General features: G+C 42.3%; 1 protein-coding gene across 1 annotated transcript in view; it reads left to right on the top strand.

Annotated features, from left to right (window-relative positions):
* Positions 1-17: 17 nt before the first annotated feature.
* The window catches only part of RMND5A (required for meiotic nuclear division 5 homolog A), a 69,482-nt gene continuing 48,645 nt past the window's right edge, over positions 18-20,854 (top strand). The window contains exon 1 of the mRNA XM_004388228.2: positions 18-193. Coding sequence (XP_004388285.1) covers positions 52-193 — 142 coding nt within the window. The 5' untranslated portion in view covers positions 18-51. The remainder of the gene's footprint in view (positions 194-20,854) is intronic.

Here is a 20,854-nt window from a genome sequence, read left to right as displayed (position 1 = left end):
GGAGCCCCGGGCGCCGAGGAGCCGAGTGCCGCCGCCGCCGCCGCCTCCGGGATGGATCAATGCGTGACGGTGGAGCGCGAGCTGGAGAAGGTGCTACACAAGTTCTCGGGCTACGGGCAGCTGTGCGAGCGCGGCCTGGAGGAGCTCATCGACTACACGGGCGGCCTGAAGCACGAGATCCTGCAGAGCCACGGTAGGCGGCCCGGGTGGGTGCGCGGGGTAGGCCTACCCGCCCGAGCCTTATTCTCAGCCCCGCGGCGGGAACACCCTTTCCCACCCATCACGCCCCGGGCTATGGCGGGCCAGGAAGGGTCCCCCCCGCGGTGGGCCGGCCCCTGCCTCCCTTGAGGCGCGGAGAACCCCAGAGCTCCGTGACTTTGCCTTCTTATCTCGCCTGGTTTACCTCGAATCTGCCGGGACATCGCTGTTAATCGAGAATTCGTCTGGAAATCGGATCCGGAGCCGCAGGCTCCAGCGAGTTAAACGTGCGTGGGGGGCCCGTTAGTGGTATTCGCAGACTGCCGCCCTCCCAGGATGGGCGCCCCTCTCCCGCCCGGCCCTGGGACTCCCACATTGCCCCCGCGGCGCGGTCCAGAGGGTAGGAAGTGCGGGAACTGCGTTGGATCCAAGGGTCTAGGTCGTAAGAGGGTCAGTGCTGAAAGCCCATTCTCTTCCCCCACCCCAAACCCTTAGCTGTTGGAATTTTCTTTCCTCGTCTTTATTAGAAAGTCCAGTGTTGTTCTTAGCTGTAGGTTAACTCAACAGTCCATCCTGCAACTTCATAATTTGACTGCTGTGTGGAAGCAGCTCTTCTTGAACTCTGCAGCAGCAGCACTGATGCCTTGGAAACCAGCTGAATCAAACTGTTAAGCTCTTCTAGAGTAGCTTGTGATGCGACTGAGAAGGAGCAGGCAACGTTTCCTGAATCAAATTGTGGCATAAGTTCTTAGTTATTCGCCTTATCTAGTCAAGGTTTTACTTATTTACCTACCATTCAGAAAACATTTTCTATAGAAGGTGTTTTACCTGGGTTAGTTCCTTATTGCCCTAGGCCCTGGGGACAGAAACTTTGCCAGAGTTAACTTGTGGAAGCTGGTTGGAAAAGGATTTTTTTCCCTCCTCTTTCTTTATGTAACATTAAAGATTTGGTATCTTTATATTAAAATACAGGTAGTCACTGATTTAGGATGTTTTCAAGTTACGACTTAAAACCAACTGCCCTTAGATGTTTTTGTATTTTATATCTTATCATTAGTAATATGAGTTATATACAATATTGCAGTTCATAATTTGCTGTCATTCTCAGATGTTCACTTGCAGGTGTTCAAAGATAGGATTTAAAAAGATATTGATAATAAAAGGCAATAATAATGAAAACAAAAGGTATTCGATTTACGTCAGAACCTATGTAGGATGAAGTTGTGGGAATGAAACCATCGTTAGTCAGGGACTGCCAGTCACAGTGATGATTCTGGTTGTGAAGTAAAGGACTTTTCATTTAGTGGGTTTATTTAAGAGATTGGGTCTGGGAGGCTCTTCAACTTGGTAGGCGAAACAGAAATTTATGTAAAGGAAGGTTTGGTAGCTGAGAAGGAATGTGATACTGTGGCAGTTGAGATGAGGGCAATGCTGTTAGCCGAGATTCTATTACTCTCTTCCTCTTCATTCGTCTACACCTTCGCTTCCCAGGACTGCCTTTCAGTTAAGAGTAAGTGCTAGTCAGTGGTTGAGAGTCTTACGACAACATGTCATTCTGGACACAGCAGTCACTTTTGAACTCCAGGGAAGAAGCAAACCTGCAGCCATAGTGGGGGTGAGATGAGAAAGGCAGGAAGTTGAAATATTAATATGGAAAAACCAGCAGACCTGGTAGCTGCCTTTGAAAGGAGGTTTCGCTGACTTGTTAGATGATGATATAGTTGGTAGAAATGGAGGTGGAGTGGTGTGAATCCTTTGATGGCTCTGGTGAGTTTGGTTTTGGATATGTAAGATCTGAAGGGCGTAATGAAGATAGAGACAAAGACTTAATGTTACTGGTGGCTGACATACGTGGAGTTTGAGAGAAAAGTAATACCTAAAACTGTTTTCTGATGCCATTTCTACAGCAGACAGGAGGAGGTAACTCAGGATGCAGGGAGAAAAGACTATAGGGTCCAACCACAACCTTGAACTCTTCTTGGAGAGTGGAGGGCGAAAGAGGAGTCATCAGAAACCAAAAGGCCAGGGGCTTAGAAAAAGAGTGCTTGGTCGGTGGCTATTCGGTTATCAGAAGTCAGTAACCCTCTGTGCTTGTAGTTTCATAGAGTTGTTAAAAGAAGCCTGATTACTAGGTGTAATGGTTAAGATTGTGTGTCAGCTTGGCTGTGCCATGATTCTCAGTGGTTTGGCAGTTATGTAATGATGTAGTTTGGCAGTTACATAATGATGGTAGTCATCCTCCCTGATGTGATCTGATGTGATCAGGCCATCGGGTGTAAGGGGAATTTTCTTGTGGGTGTGGCCTGCATCCAGTATATATATGGAAGTTCTGGCAAAGCCTGCTTGCTTGCTCTGGATCCTGCCTCCGGCTCATCATTAACTGACCTCCAGTTCTTGGGGCTTGAGCCAGCTGCCTTCCGTATTGCCTGCCAATCTTGGGATTCATCAGCCTTTGTGTGACCTGTAAGCCAGTGGCTTGCCGTCTTACCTGCAAATTTTGGTATTCGTCAGCCTCTGCAGCCTGTGAGCCAGCAGCCTGCTGTCTTACCTTCTGGTCTTGGATTTGTGAGCCTCCGCAGCCTATGAGCCAGCGGCCTGCCATCTGACCTGCCTATCTTGGGTTCATCAGCCCCTGTAGCTACGTAAGTCAGGAGAGGCCTCCAGCCTTACTATGCCTGACCCCAGACTTGGGACTTGCCAGCTTCTACAAATGCTTGAGCCATTTCCTTGAGATAAATCTCTTTCTGTACATACACACAGTTCACTGTTTCACTTCTCAGGAGAACCCAGCCTAAGACATTTGGTACCCAGGGTGGTTCTACAGAAGTGAAATCATAAGGATGAGTTTTCTAAGTTGGTTCTGAAGTCTGAATAGTCTTAAAGGTGCTGATGACTGCGTCTAGTAGTAAAGAGGGTGCTGCTAGTCCATGGTGTGAAGTGGCAATATTAATACACAAAATATCACCAACAGTTGATCAAGTATTGGTGAGAAGTGAGGCTCTGGGTGATTGCATGTTTTATACTTTCCTACAGTTTTGTCACAGTGAGAACTATAGGAAGCTGATTGGTCCTACTTTTGCTGGACAATGTGGTGAAAGTAAGGGATGAGCTCAGGGCTTCAGAATCACAGCTGAAGTACCTCATAAAAGACATCAAAGTTGCCACTTGTGCCCTGAAAGAAAGCCTCATTTGTTATAGTAACAGAGCTCATGTTGCTAAAAACCAAACACAGAGTCTTACCGTAAGAGTGGCCAAATTATAACGCCAGCCGAATTCCCAACCACAAATGGTGAGGGTATTGATTGGGAAAAAATGGGATCTTAAAACATGGGATGGGGACATACAGGCAGATAATCAGGAAGCTGGGAAAACTGAGTCCCTAAATTCCATTGAATCTCTCCTACCAACAAAATTACCTTCTTACTGCCATCTGAAGAGATTATTCCATCTTTGCTAAGCATACAAAGAAAAACCATTATCCCTTCTACCCCCATCTGATGAGATTAACCTAGTTGTGCTAAAGAGTCTTTGTCTGAGATAATGCCTGGTGTGTTGCTTTGGGCATCACCTGAGGTAGATGCTGTACAGAGTATTGCTGAATCTTGCCAGGACCCACCCCCACCACCCATTTTTGCTTTTAGGCCTATAAATAGACTTAAATCCCAGCAAGCCCCAAAAGGTGAAATACAAAGTGTGACCCAGGAGGAGGTATGCTACACTCCAAAAGAACTGCTTACCTGTTCTAATATGTACCAACAGAAACCTGGGGAATATGTGTGGGAATGGCTACTAAAGATGTGGGATAATGGTGCAAGGAACATAAAATTGGATCAGTCTGAGTTTATTGATATAGGCCCACTAAGCACAGATTCTGCATTCAGTGTTTCAGCTTGAGAGGTTAGGAAAGATCTAAAAGTTTATTTGATTGGTTTGCTGAAACATGGATTATGCGGTGGCCTACACTAAGTCAAGTTGCAGGACCAGACCTGCCTTGGTATACTGTAGAAGAAGATATTCAGAAGCTTAGGGAAATTGGCATGTTAGAGTGGATTTATCAGGTTAGACCCACACATGGAGTGCCGAGAGAACACAACTTTTACCATAGGAGTGAAGAACAAATTCGTGAAGGGAGCCCCAGCATCCTTGATCCTTTATGTATGTCATATTTGACAGTGGGAACATCCCTAACTGAATTAAGATGATTAACTACAATGGGGCTGATTAGACCCTGTAGTGGTAGGGGCCAAGTGGCAGTGCTCAGTCAACAAAGACAAGGTGTGCATGGTTACTGTAATAGACAGTGGATTCAAAGCGGTAATGAGAATAATCCGACTCATATAGATTTATGGCTTTGGCTACTTAGTCATGGTGTCCCTAGGAGTGAAATAGATGGGAAATCTAGTAAATATTTACTTGATCTGTACAAGCAGAAGAATTCTAGGTTAAGTGAACAGAAGTGTAACTTGAATTGCCAGAATAGAGAGTCATGGCCCTATGATCAGTTCCCAGACTTGATCCAGTTTACAGACCCACAACCCCTTAAATGAATGAGAGGCTGAGTCCCCTTGAGGAAGGACCTCACTACACTGCCAAAAATTTATACTGTTAATCTTTTTTTTTTTTTAATTGTGCTTTAGGTGAAAGGTTACAGCTCAAGTTAATTTCTCATACAGAAATCCATATACACATTGTTATGTGATACTAGTTGCATTCCCTACAATGTGACAGCACACTCCCCCCTTTCACCCTGGGCTTCCCATGTCCCTCCAACCAGCTCCTGTCCCTTCCTGCCTTCCCATCCTGCCTCCAGACAGGAGCTGCCCATTTGGTCTCGTGTATCTGCTTGAACTAAGAAGCACATTCTTCACGAGTATTATTTTATGTTTTGTAGTCTAGTCTAATCTTTGTCTAAAGAGTGGGCTTCAGGAATGGTTTTAGTTCTGGGTTAACAGAGCGTCTGGGGGCCGTGGCTTCGGGGGTTCCTCCAGTCTCAGTCAGACCATTAAATCTGGTCTTTTTATGTGAATTTGAGTTCTGCTCCACAATTTTCTCCTGCTCTGTTAGGGACTCTGGTGTGTTCCCTGTCAGGGAAGTCATTGGTGGTAGCCAGGCACCATCTAGTTCTTCTGGTCTGAGGCTGATGGAGTCTCTGGTTCTTGTGGCCCTTTTGTGTCTGGGGCTAATATTTTCCTTGTGTCTTTGGTGTTCTTCATTCTCCTTTGCTCCAAGTGGGTTGGGACCAATTGATGCATCTTAGATGGCTGCTCGCAAGCTTTTAAGACCCCAGACGCCATTCAGCAAAGTGGGATGCAGAGTATTTTCTTAATAAACTTTGTTATGCCAGTTGACCTAAATGTCCCCGGAAACCATGATGCCCAGACCCCAGCCCCTGCTACTGTGTTCCTCGAAGTGTTTGGTTATGTTCAGGAAACTTCTTAGCTTTTGGTTTAGCCCAGTTGTGCTGACTTTCCCTGTATTGTGTGTTCTTTCTTTACCTAAGAATAATTTTTGTCTACTATCTAGTTAGTGTAAACTGTTAATCTTTCTCCCAGCCTTCCCCAAAGGGATCTATGGTCTTTTACAAGAGCGACTGTTCATTGGGGAAAAGGAAATAATCAGACTTTTCAGGGATTACTGGATACTGACTCTGAACTGACACTAATCCCAGGAGACCTAAAACATCACTGTGACCCACCAGTCAGAGTGGGAGTGTATGGAGGTCAGGTTATTAATGGAGTCTTAGCTCAGGTGGTCTCACAGTGTGTCCATTAGGTCCCTGAACCCATTCTGTAGTGATTTTCCCACTTTGAGAATGCATAATTGAAATAGATGTACTCAGCAACTGCCAGAACCCCCACATTGGATCCCTGACAAGTGGAGTAAGGGCTATTATGGTAGGAAAGCCAAGTGGAAGCTGTTAGACCTGCTCCTACCTAGGAAAATAGTAAACCAAAAGCAATACCACATTCCTGGAGGGATTGCAGAGATTACTGCCACCATCAAGGACTTGAAGGATGCACAGGTGGTGGTTCCCACCACATCCCAGTTCAACTTGCCTATTTGGCTTGTGCAAAAAACAGCCGGATCTTGGAGAATGACAGTGGATTATCATAAACTTAACCAGGTGGGGACTTCAATTGTAGTTGCTGCTTTGGATGTGGTTTCATTGTCTGAGCAAATTAATACATCTCCTGGTACCTGGTATGCAGCTATTGATCTGGCTAATGCCTTTTTCCTCATTTCAGGTTCTGAGGAATACCAGAAGCAGTTTGCCTCCAGCTGGCAAGGCCAGCAATACACCTTCACTGTCCTACCTTAGGTGTATGTCCATTCCTTTGTCATAATTTAGTCCGTAGGCACCTTGATCGCCTTTCCCAAACAAGACATCACAGTGGTCCAGTACACTGATGACATTATGCTGATTGGACCTAGTGAAGAAAAAGTGTCAAGGACTCTAGACTTATTGGTAAAGCATTTGTGTGCTAGAGGGTGGGAAATCAGTCCAACAAAAATTCAGGTGCCATCCACCTCAGTGAAATTTCTGGGTGTCCAGTGGTGTGGGACATGTCGAGATACTCCTTCTAAAGTGAAGGATAAGTTATTGCATCTGGCCCCTCCCACAACTAAAAAGGAAGCACAATGCCTGGTGGGCCTCTTTGAATTTTAGAGGCAGCATATCCCTCATTTCTGTGTATTACTCTGGCCTGTTTATCAAGTGACTCAAAAAGCTGCTAGTTTTAGCTGGGCCCAGAACAAGAGAAGGCCGCTATGCCATTTGAGCCATATGATCCAGCTAATCCAATGGTACTTGAAGTGTCATTGACAGAGATGCTGTTTGGAGTCTTTGGCAGGCCCCTATTGGTGAATCACAGTGTGAACTCTTAGGACTTTGGAGCAAAGCCCCGTCATCCTCTGCAGATAACTACTACTCTTATGAGAAACAGCTTTTGGTTTGTTATTGGGCCTTAGTAGAGACTGAACACTTAATCATGGGCCATCAAGTCACTCTTTGGCCTGAGCTACCTTATCATGAACTGGGTGTTGTCTGATCCACAGAATCATGAATTCGGACGTGTACTTAATTAAATGAAAATGGTATGTAAGAGATCAGGCTTGAGCAGGACCTGAAGGCATAAGTAAGTTGTATGAGGAAGTGGCCCAAATGCCCATTGGCTACACTCCTGTCACATTGCCTGCCCTCTCTCACTCTGCACCTATGGCCTCATGGGGAGTTCGTTATGATCAGTTGAGGAAGAGAAAAACTCGTGTCTGGTTTACACATGGTTCTGCACAATATGTAGGCTCCAGCCGAAAGTGGACAGCTGCAGTACTGTAGCCCCTTTTGAGAGCTCCCTGAAGGGCAGTGATGAAGAAAAATCCTTCCAGTGGGTAAAGCTTTGAGCGGTGCACCTAGGTGTTCACTTACTTGAAAGGAGAAATGGCAAGGTGTGCAATTGTATACTTACTCAGAGGCTGTGGCCAGTGATTTGGCTGAATGGTCAGGGACTTGGAGTGAACATGATTGGAAAATTGGTGACAAGGAGGTATGGGGAAGAGGTATGTGGTTAGATCTCTCTGAATGGGCCAAAGAAGTGAAGATATTTGTGTCTTGTGTGAATGATCACCAAAGGGTAACCTCAGCATAGGAGGATTTTAACAGTCAAATTATTAGGATGATGTGTTCTGTGGAAACCAGTCATCCTCTTTCCCCAGCCACTCTCATTATTGCCCATTGGGCTCATGAGCAAAGTCGCCGTGGTGGCCGGGATGGAGGTTATGCATGAGCTCAGCAACATGGACTTCCATTCACCGAAGCCAGCTTGGCTACTGCTGCATGACCAATCTGTCAGCAGTGGAGACCAGCAGAACTGAGTCCCCGATATGGCACCATTCCTCAAGGTGATCAGCCAGCAACCTGATGACAGGTTGATTACATTGGACCACTTCCATTGGGAAAAGGCAACATTTCGTTCTTATTGGGGTAGACATTTCATCTGGATACAGATTTACCGTCCCTGCTGACAATGTCTCTGCCAAAACTATCATCCATGGACTCACAGCATGCCTTATCTACCATCATGGTATCCCACACAGCATCGCTTCAGATCAGAGGACTCATTTCATAGCAAATGAAGTGAGGCTGCGGGCCCATGCTCATGGAATTCATGGGTCTTAAACCACGTTCCCCATCATTCTTAAGTAGCTGGCTTTATAGAACAATGGAATGGCCTTTGAAAGACACAATTATGGTGTTAGCAACACTTTGCAGGGCTGGAGCGATGTTCTCCAGGAGGCTGTATATGCTCTAAACCAGTGTCCAATATATCGTGCTGTTCCTACCATAACCAGGATTCATAGTTCTAGAAAACAGGTGGAGATGGGGGTGGCACCACTCAGTATTACCCCTAGTGACCCACTCATAAAATTTTTGCTTTCTGTCTCCACGATACTGTGCTCTGTGGGTCTAGAGATCTTAGTTCCAAGGGGAGGAATGCTCCCACCAGGAGACCAACACGGATTCCGTTGAACTGGAAGTGGAGAGTGCCACCTGGCCCCTTGGGATCGTCATGCCTCTGTATCAACAGGCAAAGTAGTCACCCATATTGGCTGATACGATTGATCCTGACTACTAAGGGAAAACTGAATTGATGTTCCCTAATGGAGGTGAAAAAGAATATGTCTGGAATACAGGAGATCCCTTAGGGCGTCTCTTAATACTACCATGCGCTTTTGTTCAAGCCAGCAGAAAACTACAGCAACCCAATTCTGACATGACTGCTAATGGCCCAGACCTGTCAGGAGTGAAGATTTGGGTCACCCCACCATGGAAAGGACCACAACCAGCTGAGGTGCTTGCTGAGGGTCTAGGGTGGAGGAAGAAGGTAGTTCTAAATACCAGTTATGACCACATGACCATTTGCAGAAACAAAAACGGTAATTGTTGTGGGTTATTTTTTCCTTGTGCATCAAATATTTTTGCTTTCTTCACTTTTAAAATCTAAAGTGTAAATGGTGCTAGTGCAGTTTTGGTTGTATGCACGTTGTATCATGTTAGGAACAACTGTGACTTTGTCTTTATAGGTTATGTATGGTTTACGGAGATGTGTACAGGTGCCACGTTGGTTGTGTGTCAGTTTGGCTGGGCCATGATTCTTAGTGATTTGGCAGTTAATGTAAACAATGTAGTCATGCTCCGTGATATGATCTGATATGATCAGCCAATCAGTTGTAAGGGGAGTTTTCTTAGGGGTGTGGCCTGCATCATACGTGCGTGCGCACACGTTTTGGCAAAGCTTGCTTGCTGTGTATCCTGTATCTGGCTCATCATTATCTGACCTTCAGTTCTTGAGTCTTGAGCCGGTTGCCTGCCATAGTGCCTGCCAACCTTGGGATTTGTCTGTGTCCATAGCCTGTGAGCCAGCAGACAGCTGTCTGTCTTGCTAGTCTTGGGTTCATGAGCCCCTGCAGCTACGTGAATCAGGAATAGCTTCTAGCCTGTCACCTGACCCAGGGACTTGGGACTTGACAGCCTCTATAACCGTGAGCCATTTTCTTGAGATAAATCTCTCTCTCTCTCTCTGTGTGTGTGTGTGTGTTCGCTTCACTGATTTCCCTTCTCGAGAGAACCCAGCCTAAGACACTAGGGATTAAGAAGAAAATTATGATGCAAACTCAATCATGAGGAGATCTAAGGCTGCTCAAGATTTTTTTTTTTTCCCTCTCCCTTTGTCTTTGTCTTATTAAAGGCTGAAAGGAAGGAATCAGTGGGGGCAGAGAATGAATGAAGGGCCTAGATTTAGATAGATGGAAGGAACATTTCTTTTCTAGGGACGAGGTCAAAGATTGAGGGTTTGAGAGGAAGATGATGGAAAGTAAAGTACCTTTCTTCCATAAGAGAGGAGGGTATATTTATTGAAGGGGAATGTGATTGTGGACTTTGTTTTAAAGAATCTAGGGTCAATCCCAGAGGGATAAAATAATTGTGAGGACTGGTCAAAGCAGGAATTCTAGACATTTTTGCTTGTTATCAGGGAACTTTCCTCGGGACTTACAGTCTGATGGATGTTAGCCACACAGTATGTCATGCTGTTGAAACAGGCTAACTTAGGCAGCTGCATGTGTTTCCTTTTCAGCCTGTTAGGTTTTATCCTCTTGTCTGTCAGGTTGCTAGTCTTATATTGGTATCTTTTTGATTTCCTTTAATTCTTTGACAATAAGATTAAGTAACTAAAAGCAGTTATGAAATGGCAAACAAAAACAAATACTACAGGTGTGCCAGGTGTAGGTTCCAAAATAAAATCTTTTTTCGGATGTTCTTATGTGTGAAGATAAATATCATGTTTTGGCATTTGGGTAATAGTTTTTTCAAAGCAGATAATTTCTAAGCTTCTCTGCAGATAATGTGGTGAATATTACACTGAATCTTCACTATACCTTTCTCAAAGTTGTATCTACTAGAATCCGAGTTTGGAACTCCATCTTCAGGTTTAAAGGGAAATTTTCAGGGTATCTGTACATGTCTGGGCAAGTGATCTGGTGGCTCCTATGACCTGAGAGAGGGGCTCCCATTGGCACCCTTTGTCATGGCTTTACATCGCATTCTCTGAGATGATGTGTGTATTCTTGCACAAATGTGATATGATAGAGTAGAATCTCCGGGAGCTTGTAGGTCCCCCAGGATCCTTTATAGGACACATCATTGCATCATACTGGTGAGGGACTATCTCAGAAGTGCCCTTTAGCTAGGGTCAGGGGATCAGTTCTGTTTCTGAGAATGAATCAATTTATGTTCAAATCTCTTTCTTTTTTTAAGTTGTGAGCAGACAAGATTTTTAAATGAGCACAGTTAAGGATAGTTAGTAGTGGAAACAGATCATACCTAAATGGAGTTTACTTAGTAACCCTTTGACAACTCTTTTCCACTCTCAGCCACCATTATTCCCGATTGTAAACACTGCCATAAGGGGGCTAGCCTGGCAGTTGACCTAGAAATAGTACTGCCGGAGCCCTAGAATCTATCAGTTGTTCTTAGTCGCTTCTATATAGTTTGGAATTCTTTTATGTAAAATTTCTGTAATCTTTTTTTAAAAAATGCAGATTTCTTAATGCTAATATCTTTGGAAGAATGATGTAGGTTGGTGAATTAGTTTGTTTTCTGCCATTTAATCTCCTCCTAACCAAGTCCGTCAGCCTGGGAAAATGAAATGGGGGAGCTTAAGTGAGGGTGGGAAGCCTGCGGCAGAGGAGTAATTTTGGAGTGTAAGGCCCTGAGGCAAGTGCGGGCTTTGACTGGGTGCCATAGCCAGTCGGGGAGTTTTGTCGGTTCGGGAGCAACATAGGGGTAATGGAAGTACCACGAGGCAGTAAAGACTAGGGAAAATACTAAAGAGCAGTTCTGCTGCGGCCTGATCTAGCCCTCTTGCTGGAGACTGATTGACTAATGGCTTTTTTTTTTTTGATGCCTTTGGCACTGCTATGGGAATCTTACGGTGGTAGATAGGAGGACGGGGGAGTGATCCAGAGCCTGGGAGTGCGGTGGCTGAAGTAAAAGACACAGAGTTAACTTCATGGCAAATGGAAGCATCTGTTCTGAGTTGTTGGCCTGGAAAACGAATACCAGTTTTTAACCTATAATTTGTCAGAGGCTCAAGGATGATACTGAGCTCTGATTCTTAGCCTTCATTATTTTGATTGAACCTTTGAGTCTCTTTATTTCTCCAACTCTTAAAGAGTGGAGAGCACTCCTGTCATTTAGTTGTATCAGCCTTTCAATGAGTTTCCCTGTAAGCATGGAGTCTGTTCTACTTTAAGATTCAGTGTGGTTGATGCTGTTTGGTGATGGCTCCCAGAGTGCCCTTAACCTAATTTGGATAGTGCACTGGTGCTTCTCAAACTTCACTCACACATGTGCCACTTTTGTTTTTCAGATGGATTTGCCATTTTAGCTAAGCAGCTTTATCCTCATTTTGGGCAATATTTGTGAAGTCAGATTTGGCATGTTAGATGTAGTAAACTATATATTAAACAAATTCATGCCTATTAAAATATTAATTGACATACCAGCAAAAATTGTTCACACCAGTGATATGGAACCACATTTTGGACAGCCCTTGGTTAACCGATCAGTAGTGTGAATAAATTTTGGTGATTTAACTTGTGATTACATCCTTTTTAACATTTTTTTTTTTCCTGTTGGCAAATATATTTATGTTTTTGTTTCCCATTAGCACTTCTGTGGTGGAAGAGAGAACAAAAAGAACTGTAAATCATGTATGCTGCTTATTCTAAATTTACATTCGGTGGACGTACATGTGGCTGAAACAAATGGATAAAGGTTTTAGGGCATGTTTAAGGTGTACTGGGGAAAGATACAATCTTTGTAAGAGTAAGGGTGTGCAGTATTATTTTTTGGTTATTTTTGTGCGGTTATAGAGAGTTCTCATGTGGTTTCTGAAGGTGACTCTGGAGGAATTTTCTAAATTTAAATTATTTTGAGTAGATTAAATACATCCACATGGTATAAATTCAAACAAACGAAAAAGATAACCAGTGAAAAGTCTCCCTCCCACTTACTTCCTGGCTACCTAGTTGCCCATCCCAGACATGCCAGTTTCCAAATTTTTTTTTCCAAAGGGTTCAGAGAAATGATAGTTTTGTGACTATTTGTTTTTGCCTTGAGGCGTTGGACGTGTAGTTCCACTTATCCTGATATAGGCTTAGTATTAATCTCAGTTTCAAGGTTGGTGACGAGAATTTCATTTGTGGGAGTGATCAACACGTATTAGCATCTAAAGCTCCTTTTGTATGTTCATATGGTCTGACTCCTAGTAGTAAAACTCATTTAAATCCTGGCCCCTACCTTTGCCCCCTTACCTTATTTTATCTCTTTTGGTGAATCAAAGAAGCCATTGAAAATTTAGTTATTAGTTGCAGAAGTGCTTCCTTTTTTAAAATATGAGGGTGACAGATAAGAAGATAAGTAGGCAATTAAGAATGAAAGCAGAAACAAATTATGGAGGTCCCATTTTAAACTCATCTCTGTGGTATGGTATTGCATCAGTAGGCAGAAACCAGAGGTCCAGGGTTACATGTTACGTGTAACTTCCATTCTAGAATTGGGGTTGCATATATTTTACCTATGTGTTGAAAAGTATGCCTGGTTATATATATAAATGTTCTTTGCTTTTCAGTGTACCAGTGTTGAATGTATTGTATTGAATGAATGTAAAAGAATCAAGGCTTGGTGGGCTAGTGGTTTGTTCAATTATTTAGCCTTATTTTTTGGTGTACTTGGAGTAGGCCATGTAGCCTGGTCTTCTCCCATTCTTTAACCAAACTTCTTGCCGAACACTAACAAGACACTCTTGAAAGAATAACAATTCCAGGTTTTAGAATTGAATAAAATGTGATATCTACGTTTAGCCTGGGAAGTAGGTCAGAAATAAGTTTGCATGGATGACTTTGTTTGATTATTCTAAGAGGAGAACCAACCGGTTACCAAGCTAAATGGGCTTTTTTAGATGGTGTGAATGATAGGTTGATGTTGGTGTTTTGAGTTGGGTTTAGAAGCAGATTTAACTTTGTTAGCCATTCCTTTTCAGGCTCATTCAGGAGATATTTCTTTGTTATTTGGCGCCTTATTCATTTAGACTGGTGTATTACTCAGAACTCTTTTGGTTGCAGGTGATGGAGTAGCTTTCGTTAAAATGGAATTGTTGACGCATGACTAAATGTTTTTTTAATGCCAGGCTGGTTCCAGGGGCACAAAGGATGTCATCAGGACTGGGGGAGTTCTCCTTTCTTAGCTGTGTTTTCTGTGGTTGGGTTTATTCTCAGAAGAGCTTTCTACACCTGGAGGTAAAGATGGCCGATGGCACTCATGTCACCCTTACTGCCAGTGATCCCAAAGACAGGAAAATACCCCTCCCCCCCTTTTTTGGCATTTCCAGCAAAATTCCCAGGGAGTATCCTTATTGTCCTGGTTTTGGTCGTATGCCTCTCCCCTTAATCAGTCACTGGGGTCAGGGGCATGGGATCCTCTGGCCACCCTGAGCTGTGCTCACCTGTGTCAGATGTTTGGCCAGGTGATCTGCAGTCCATCAGGAAGAGGAAAGAGTTCTAGAAAGGAAAACTTGAACTGACAAAAGTAATAGATGCCTACTAGAGTTGAGCAGCTAACTGCAAGTTGTATCAATAATGATGTTCTCTGAGATGTTTTCTTGATGAGCCCAACCTTTATTTCTCAGGTTTTGCCTTGCCTAACTATAATGTTGGAGGCCTGGTGGTGCAGTGGTTAAGAGCTCGGCTACTAACCAAAAGGTCAGCATTTCGAATCCACCAGTCACTCCTTGGAAACCCTGTGGGGCGCTTCTGCTCTGTCCTATAGGGTGTCTATGAGTCTAAATCGACTCGACAGCAATGGTTTTTTTTTTGTTTTAACTATAATGTTAATAATTCAAGTAACGATTATGTATAATTAATGATTATCTATAACGTTAGTATAATTCAAGTAATTGTTAGACTGCAAATATAAAACTTGGTTCATGTTACCTTTGACATCTTATTTGAAATTGTTTTAATGCTTGGCATAATAAAATCATTTTCCTAAGGTTATTTTATCTCTTAAGTCCTTTCTAACCCTGTGTAATAACATTGATGAGGGAGAAACTCGCCAGTAGAACTGTGCTCTGTAGAGTTTTCAAGACTGTGACCTTTTGGAAGCAGATTGACAGTTCTGTCTTCAGAGGTGTCTCTGAAGGGGTTCAAAATGGTTAAGCACTAGTAGTTGAGCACTTAACCATTTATACCACCCAGGGACTCCTTATGATAGTATGATACTGGAGCTAATGGAGAGATTTCATTGTTTCGTGTTGTAGTCTCTTAGTTGTTAGGGTGGTGAAAATGATGCTTTAGCAGACTGTTCACTTGGGATATTAAAAATTGTTTGTATTTTGGGCCCTGCTTCTTCACTGTAAGGCATCTGGCATCTTTGAAAATGTCCCCAAAATGTAGTTTAGGAGAGAATTGGTAGAGAACCATGGTCCTGAGCTTATGTACTTGAAACCCCATGCTACTTCCATAAGTTGATAGATACCAGGGAGATGATGCTTTCTAACCTCTGGGCATTTCTTTGAAAGCTCCAAAAGTGTGTAGAATTGTAGCAGAAACTTCTGGCCCTTCACCTCAGATTAGGTGTTAGCTCAGCACTTCAAGGAACAGATCAGAATCTCCAGCGGGACTTGAGGCTTTAAAAAATACGCCTTCATTTTATTTGGGCTAGGGTATTACAGGGCTGGACTCAGAATGGTTGTTTGGGAACATTGTTTGGGGAGTCTGTAAGGCTTATATTGCTAAGTCTATGTCCACTTACCACAATGTGTCTGTCAGTTTGTTGTGCTGTGGTGGCTTGAGTGTTGCTGTGATACTGGAAGCTTTGTGATACTGATATTTCAAATACCAGCAGGGTCACTCCTGGTGGACAGATTTCAGCTGAGCTTCTAGACTAAGGCAGACTAGGAAGAAGGACCTGGCATTCTACTTCTGAAAAAATAGGCTAGTGGAAATCTTACGAATAGCAGTGGAACATTTATAGCATCGATTGTGAGGATGGCACGGGACTGGGCAGTGTTCCGTTCTGTTGTACATAGGGTTGCTATGAGTTGGAGTCAACTAGACAGCACCTAACAACATCTCCACTTAAGATGGAGACCTAGATAGTGATGTTCTTCTCTTTCTGGGGCACAGTATCTGACTGTGTTACCTCTGATGGGTTTACTACATCTAGGAATTCATATAGATTTAGTATCAGCTAATTACAAAAAGGCATTTGGGAGGAGATGAGAGACTTCTTTTGAAAGAAACATTATGCATGGTCCCAGTCCTCCAGGAACTTGGAGCCTAGTTGAGAAGATATGAAGATGAGTCTGCACTTGTGGAATAGTACCCAAGATTTTGTCCTTGAGCTCAGGAGATCTGGGTTTGAGTCCTTGCTCTGCCCCTTTACTTGATACGCAGTCTCGCTTAGCCAGTTTCCCCTTTAGTAAACTGATAACTTATCTCACAAAGTTATGGGAATTAAGTAGATAATAGACATGAACTGGGCCTTGAAATTTGTAAAACAGAGGACTTGTTATTTTTAAGTTCTGTGTCTTTGAAGCAGTGTTTAAATCAAGGTACTGTTTATTTGTCTTTATCCCTAATGTATGTTAAAAACTATTCTCTGCCCAGTGGTCTGCTCATCACTGTAGCAGTGTTGTTACGATAAGTGTAGTTTAACACTGAAAAGACATGGCACAGTCCTCAAGGAATTTAAACTAGTTGGAGAGACCAGACTCTTACATTGGAGGGGGGAAAAAAACCAAGGTATTGCACAATAGATAACAGTGCTTTTGGTTGTTGTAAATAGAAGTAATTCAGAGAAATGTAAAGAGAGGGAGCCCTCAGAAAGAACTGCATGGGGTGTTGTTCTGTTAATTGATCTTCAGATCACCTAGTCCACAGTTATTAGTCACCAATTGTATGTGGAACTGGGCTAAATCTTTTGGGAGTTACAAAGGATAAGAAATTGTTCTCATCCTCTAATAACTTTTATCTAGTTAGGGAGACAAGAGTTTTTAAAAACAAACCAAGAAAGACTAATGCCTGGCCGTTAATATCAGCCAAATGCCGAACGAGTGGTACAGCCAAGAAGGGGTAGAATTGGAGGTAGGTAGAGACACCCCCTACCTGGGGGAAGTTTCCATTGCAGAGATGACATGTGGATGGTAGGAGTACAGTTGGGGCAGGAGATAGAATAAGGGTGTCAGGAGGGGAGGATGGCAAGAACAAAGGTGCAGAGGAGTGGGAATACAAGAGGGGTTCTGGGAACAGTGAAGGACCAGGGTGGGGAGAAATGAAATAAAATAATTAAAATTAAATTGGAATCCGGTTTTATAGAGCCATGAATATCAGGAAAAGTAATAGATTGGAGACATACTGAATGACTTTTTTGGGAGAGGGTATTTCAAGCAGGGACAGGAACACGCTTTGAGACCAATTAGTAACAGTATTTAGATTGGTTTAGAGTTGAGGTGAAGTTTGGTTAGAAGCTAGAATAGTGAAAGTACAGTGTTATCCTAGATCTGCTGAAACAGGGCCCATCTTTGGTGGTAGAAATGTAAAGGTACCTATGCCAGGGGTCTCCTGAGGGTGGGAACTACCAGGACTTGGTGTGTGGTTGGAGTCTGGAAGCAGGGCGGGTGGGGGGACCTGGAAAAATCAAAGATTAAGGTTTTGAGCAGGAGTGACAGCAAAGCAGTTACGGAATCAGGAAGAAAATAGGAAGTTAAGGAGTGGGGACGGTAGAAATGCAAGTCTGATATTTAAATGTGGAATCCAGATTTAAATGCTAAAAGAAACTTTATGTGGTCCAACCATTCATTCCAGAGGTAGATAGATGCTAGAGCTTAAGTAAGTCTGTATTTTTACTGTGAAGGAAGTGATGAGTAGGCTTTCTAAAATGGGGACTATCTAGCAGGCATCTGAAACCTTGGACCTACATCCCTTTCTTTTCTCTCTCCAGTTCCTGTCTGGTAGTCTACTTTGTAGCCTGCACTTCTTCCACATGCCAGTCATTGATCTAGCTCTCTGCACCACGTAATTAGCTCTTAAACATAAACCTTCTTGTTTTGTTGTTTTCCTCATGCTTGGTTTCGTAGCACACCAGTCTGTGATTTGGTGCAGTGGTCTCTCTGAAGCAGAATACCTAGCTGTGAATTCACCATTCTGAAAAGTTAGGGGTTGACCACCAAATACTATACTTTGCAGATTTGCCAACTATTTATGTACTGAAAAAAGTTGTTCGTTTTTCAGCATGTACTGCCTCCAGGAAAAAATGAGTGCCTTTTCCTTCCTCCTCCAAGTAAATCTGTTAAGTAGCTTCTGTGTCCTAGGTGCTAAGGTACCTCAGAGACACCCAAAACTTTCATAGGCCACAGTTTAGTTTACTACTCAGAGTATGGAGTAGTCCTTTTGGGCTGTTGTTAATACTAACCTTGTATTTTCAGGCTTCAAGTTTTTCTGTTCTAGTACTTTGCAAGCATGCCCATGTTTTCCTGTCACTGACTTTTTTAGAATTGGTCTTAGACCCTTTATCCATTGTTTCTCTTTACTCTCATCCAAAATTTCTCTCTCTCTAGAAACTGAAGACGTGTGGGAGAGTGCCTTGAACACTGCTGACACAGACACCTAGCACTGAATAAAATTAATTGAATCCAAATATCATAGTTCTCCCTTCCTTTTGACTTTAGTTTTTTTTCCTCGGTTTTGTCTTTGTCTTGTTTTGTTTTGTTTTGTTAATTAAGGTATTAAAGTTTTTATATAAGAGCAGATAACATAGCATTTTATACATTATAGTCTTCTTGATGCGTAATATCTTTTAGCTGTTTTGATTTTATTTATTTATTTATTTTTTAAGGAATTAGTCTAGAATGACTTCTAGGGTATAGCTCTGTGGGGTCTGAGTTTTCATTTAGGTATAGTTAGGATTATGTTTCTAAATGGATTTTTAAAATATTTATCTATATCAAGACTTGTATGACATTTTGCTCCATGTAATTCAAAATTTAAGATCTCTGCCCATGTTATGAAAGTGGAGTTAACTTTTAATAACTCGGAAGAGTGCATATGCAATATATACAATGTTTATAAACTTGGATATTTTAAATTGTTCCTTTCCCCCAGGATATTCATAAAAATGTTAAGTCAGGTCTTCATGATTTCTGGGACATAGTACTGTTTGTTTTTTCTACCAAAATATTCTAGTACTAGGTGGTGAAGTTTTCAGACTCTGAAAATCTGAATAATCGTTATCATCATCGTCTTAATACTTTTCTGTGTTACGCTTCTCCATTTTTTTAATAGAGTCCACTCACTTATGGTGGGTGGGATCTTATCTCACGTGTTTGACTTTTGAGCAGCGTGTACTTCATGATACAATTGACACCTCTAAACTGCTTTTTATAAACCAAATTAGAACTTTCCTTATCTGCTGCTGAACAGGTATTTCAAGCTACAGCATTGTGGCCCTGCCTACCAGCCAGCTGTTTGGTTTTAGTAGCACTGTCTTTCTTCAACAGTGTACCTTTGTCAGTTATTGGAGAGTTTTTTGTTTTTTTCCTGATAAAATCATAAAAATGAGTGGCAGACAGAAAATTGAAAACACAAATATTGAGTAGAGATGAGAAACATAGTTTTTAATCTTAATGATAGCGTTGTCTTAATCGTATAAGGTGGGCCAAATGGTGAGTGAATCTTGCCACATAGTTGAACACGTGATTGTCTTAAGTCACGTGATCAGTAAGGAAAAGAACAGAACAAAAATATGTACAAAACACTAAAACTAATTATTAAAGGTTGTTTATAATCAGGGTATAATTAGGGGTTTTATAATCTTTAACCTTGTGGGAATCACAAGGCTAAGTCTAAGTTTGTTTTGCCTTCCCCCATTCTTATTTAAGATGCATTTTATAGAAATACAGTACATAGTAAAGTTGAGATACATTTTATTACTTCACTGACAAATCTTTGGGGTAGTTTTTTACAAACAAGGAAACTGTGGCTCACAAGTGACTTGTGTCAGAACACAAGCCTGATTCTTATTCCAGTCCTTAACCTATGTTGTCTTAAGTTTTTTTTGGGGGGAGGTGGGGGGATGTCACTATTTGTAATAGAGAAGAAACCTGGAAAGACTGTTTTGTGAACACATTTTATTTGAAAATTGGTGTGTGGGTGTGTGTGTGTATTGACTGATTTACTTGGTGTTTGGGAAATCTGAAATTCAGGGTGTGCTGGCTCTAGGGAAAGGCTTTCTCTGTTGGCTTTGGAGGAAGGTCCTTGTGTCTTTTCAGCTTCTGTTTCTCGGCGATTTTCATTTGGCTTGATCTCTACTTGCTTGCTTGCTCTTCTATATCTCAAAAGAGACTGATTTATGACACACCCTACACTAATATTGCCTTGTTAACATAACAAAGAAAACCCATTCCCACTTGGGATTATAACCAGAGATATAGGGGTTAGGATTTACAACACATATTTGGGGGACAAAGTTCAATCCAGAACAGTGGGATTCTTTTGCATGTGGATATCCAGTTTTCCTGGCACCAGTTGTTGAACATATCTTTCTTTTTAACTGTTCTTTCCTCTTTATTTACCATCACTGTAAATATTTATATCAATAGTACCTGCAAATGTGCAAGACAAATAATAAAAGGCTGTGGGGTACACAGTTTGAAATAAGAACTCTGTCTTCCCTTGGGGAGCTTATGTCTAGTTGAGATTGATGGTGGCATATACACATGAAATTGTTAAATGGTATAATGAATTAGTGCCAGGAGAGTGGTGGAAAGAACGGAATTTATTAGGAATTCAGAAGAGTCTATGGCAGAGAGGTTTGCAGAGGAGATGAGAACATTGAGGTTAGGTAAGTTTAGGTAAAGAAAGATCGAGAACGGCCAGAACAGAGGTGCTGAAGGAGTTAGACTATTTTGGTCCAAAGTTGGTATAGAATACCTTTTAGACAGCTTTTGAAATTTCCAAAAGTACCAAGTTTTCCCTTAGCCTAAATTATGTTATTTGGCTTTGGAAGCACCAGATATATAATTTGTACAACTATACTTTA

The sequence above is a fragment of the Trichechus manatus genome, unplaced genomic scaffold (assembly GCF_000243295.1).
Source record: "Trichechus manatus latirostris isolate Lorelei unplaced genomic scaffold, TriManLat1.0 scaffold00208, whole genome shotgun sequence".
Lineage (NCBI taxonomy): Eukaryota > Metazoa > Chordata > Mammalia > Sirenia > Trichechidae > Trichechus > Trichechus manatus.
This window is presented reverse-complemented; position numbering and strand designations above follow the sequence as displayed.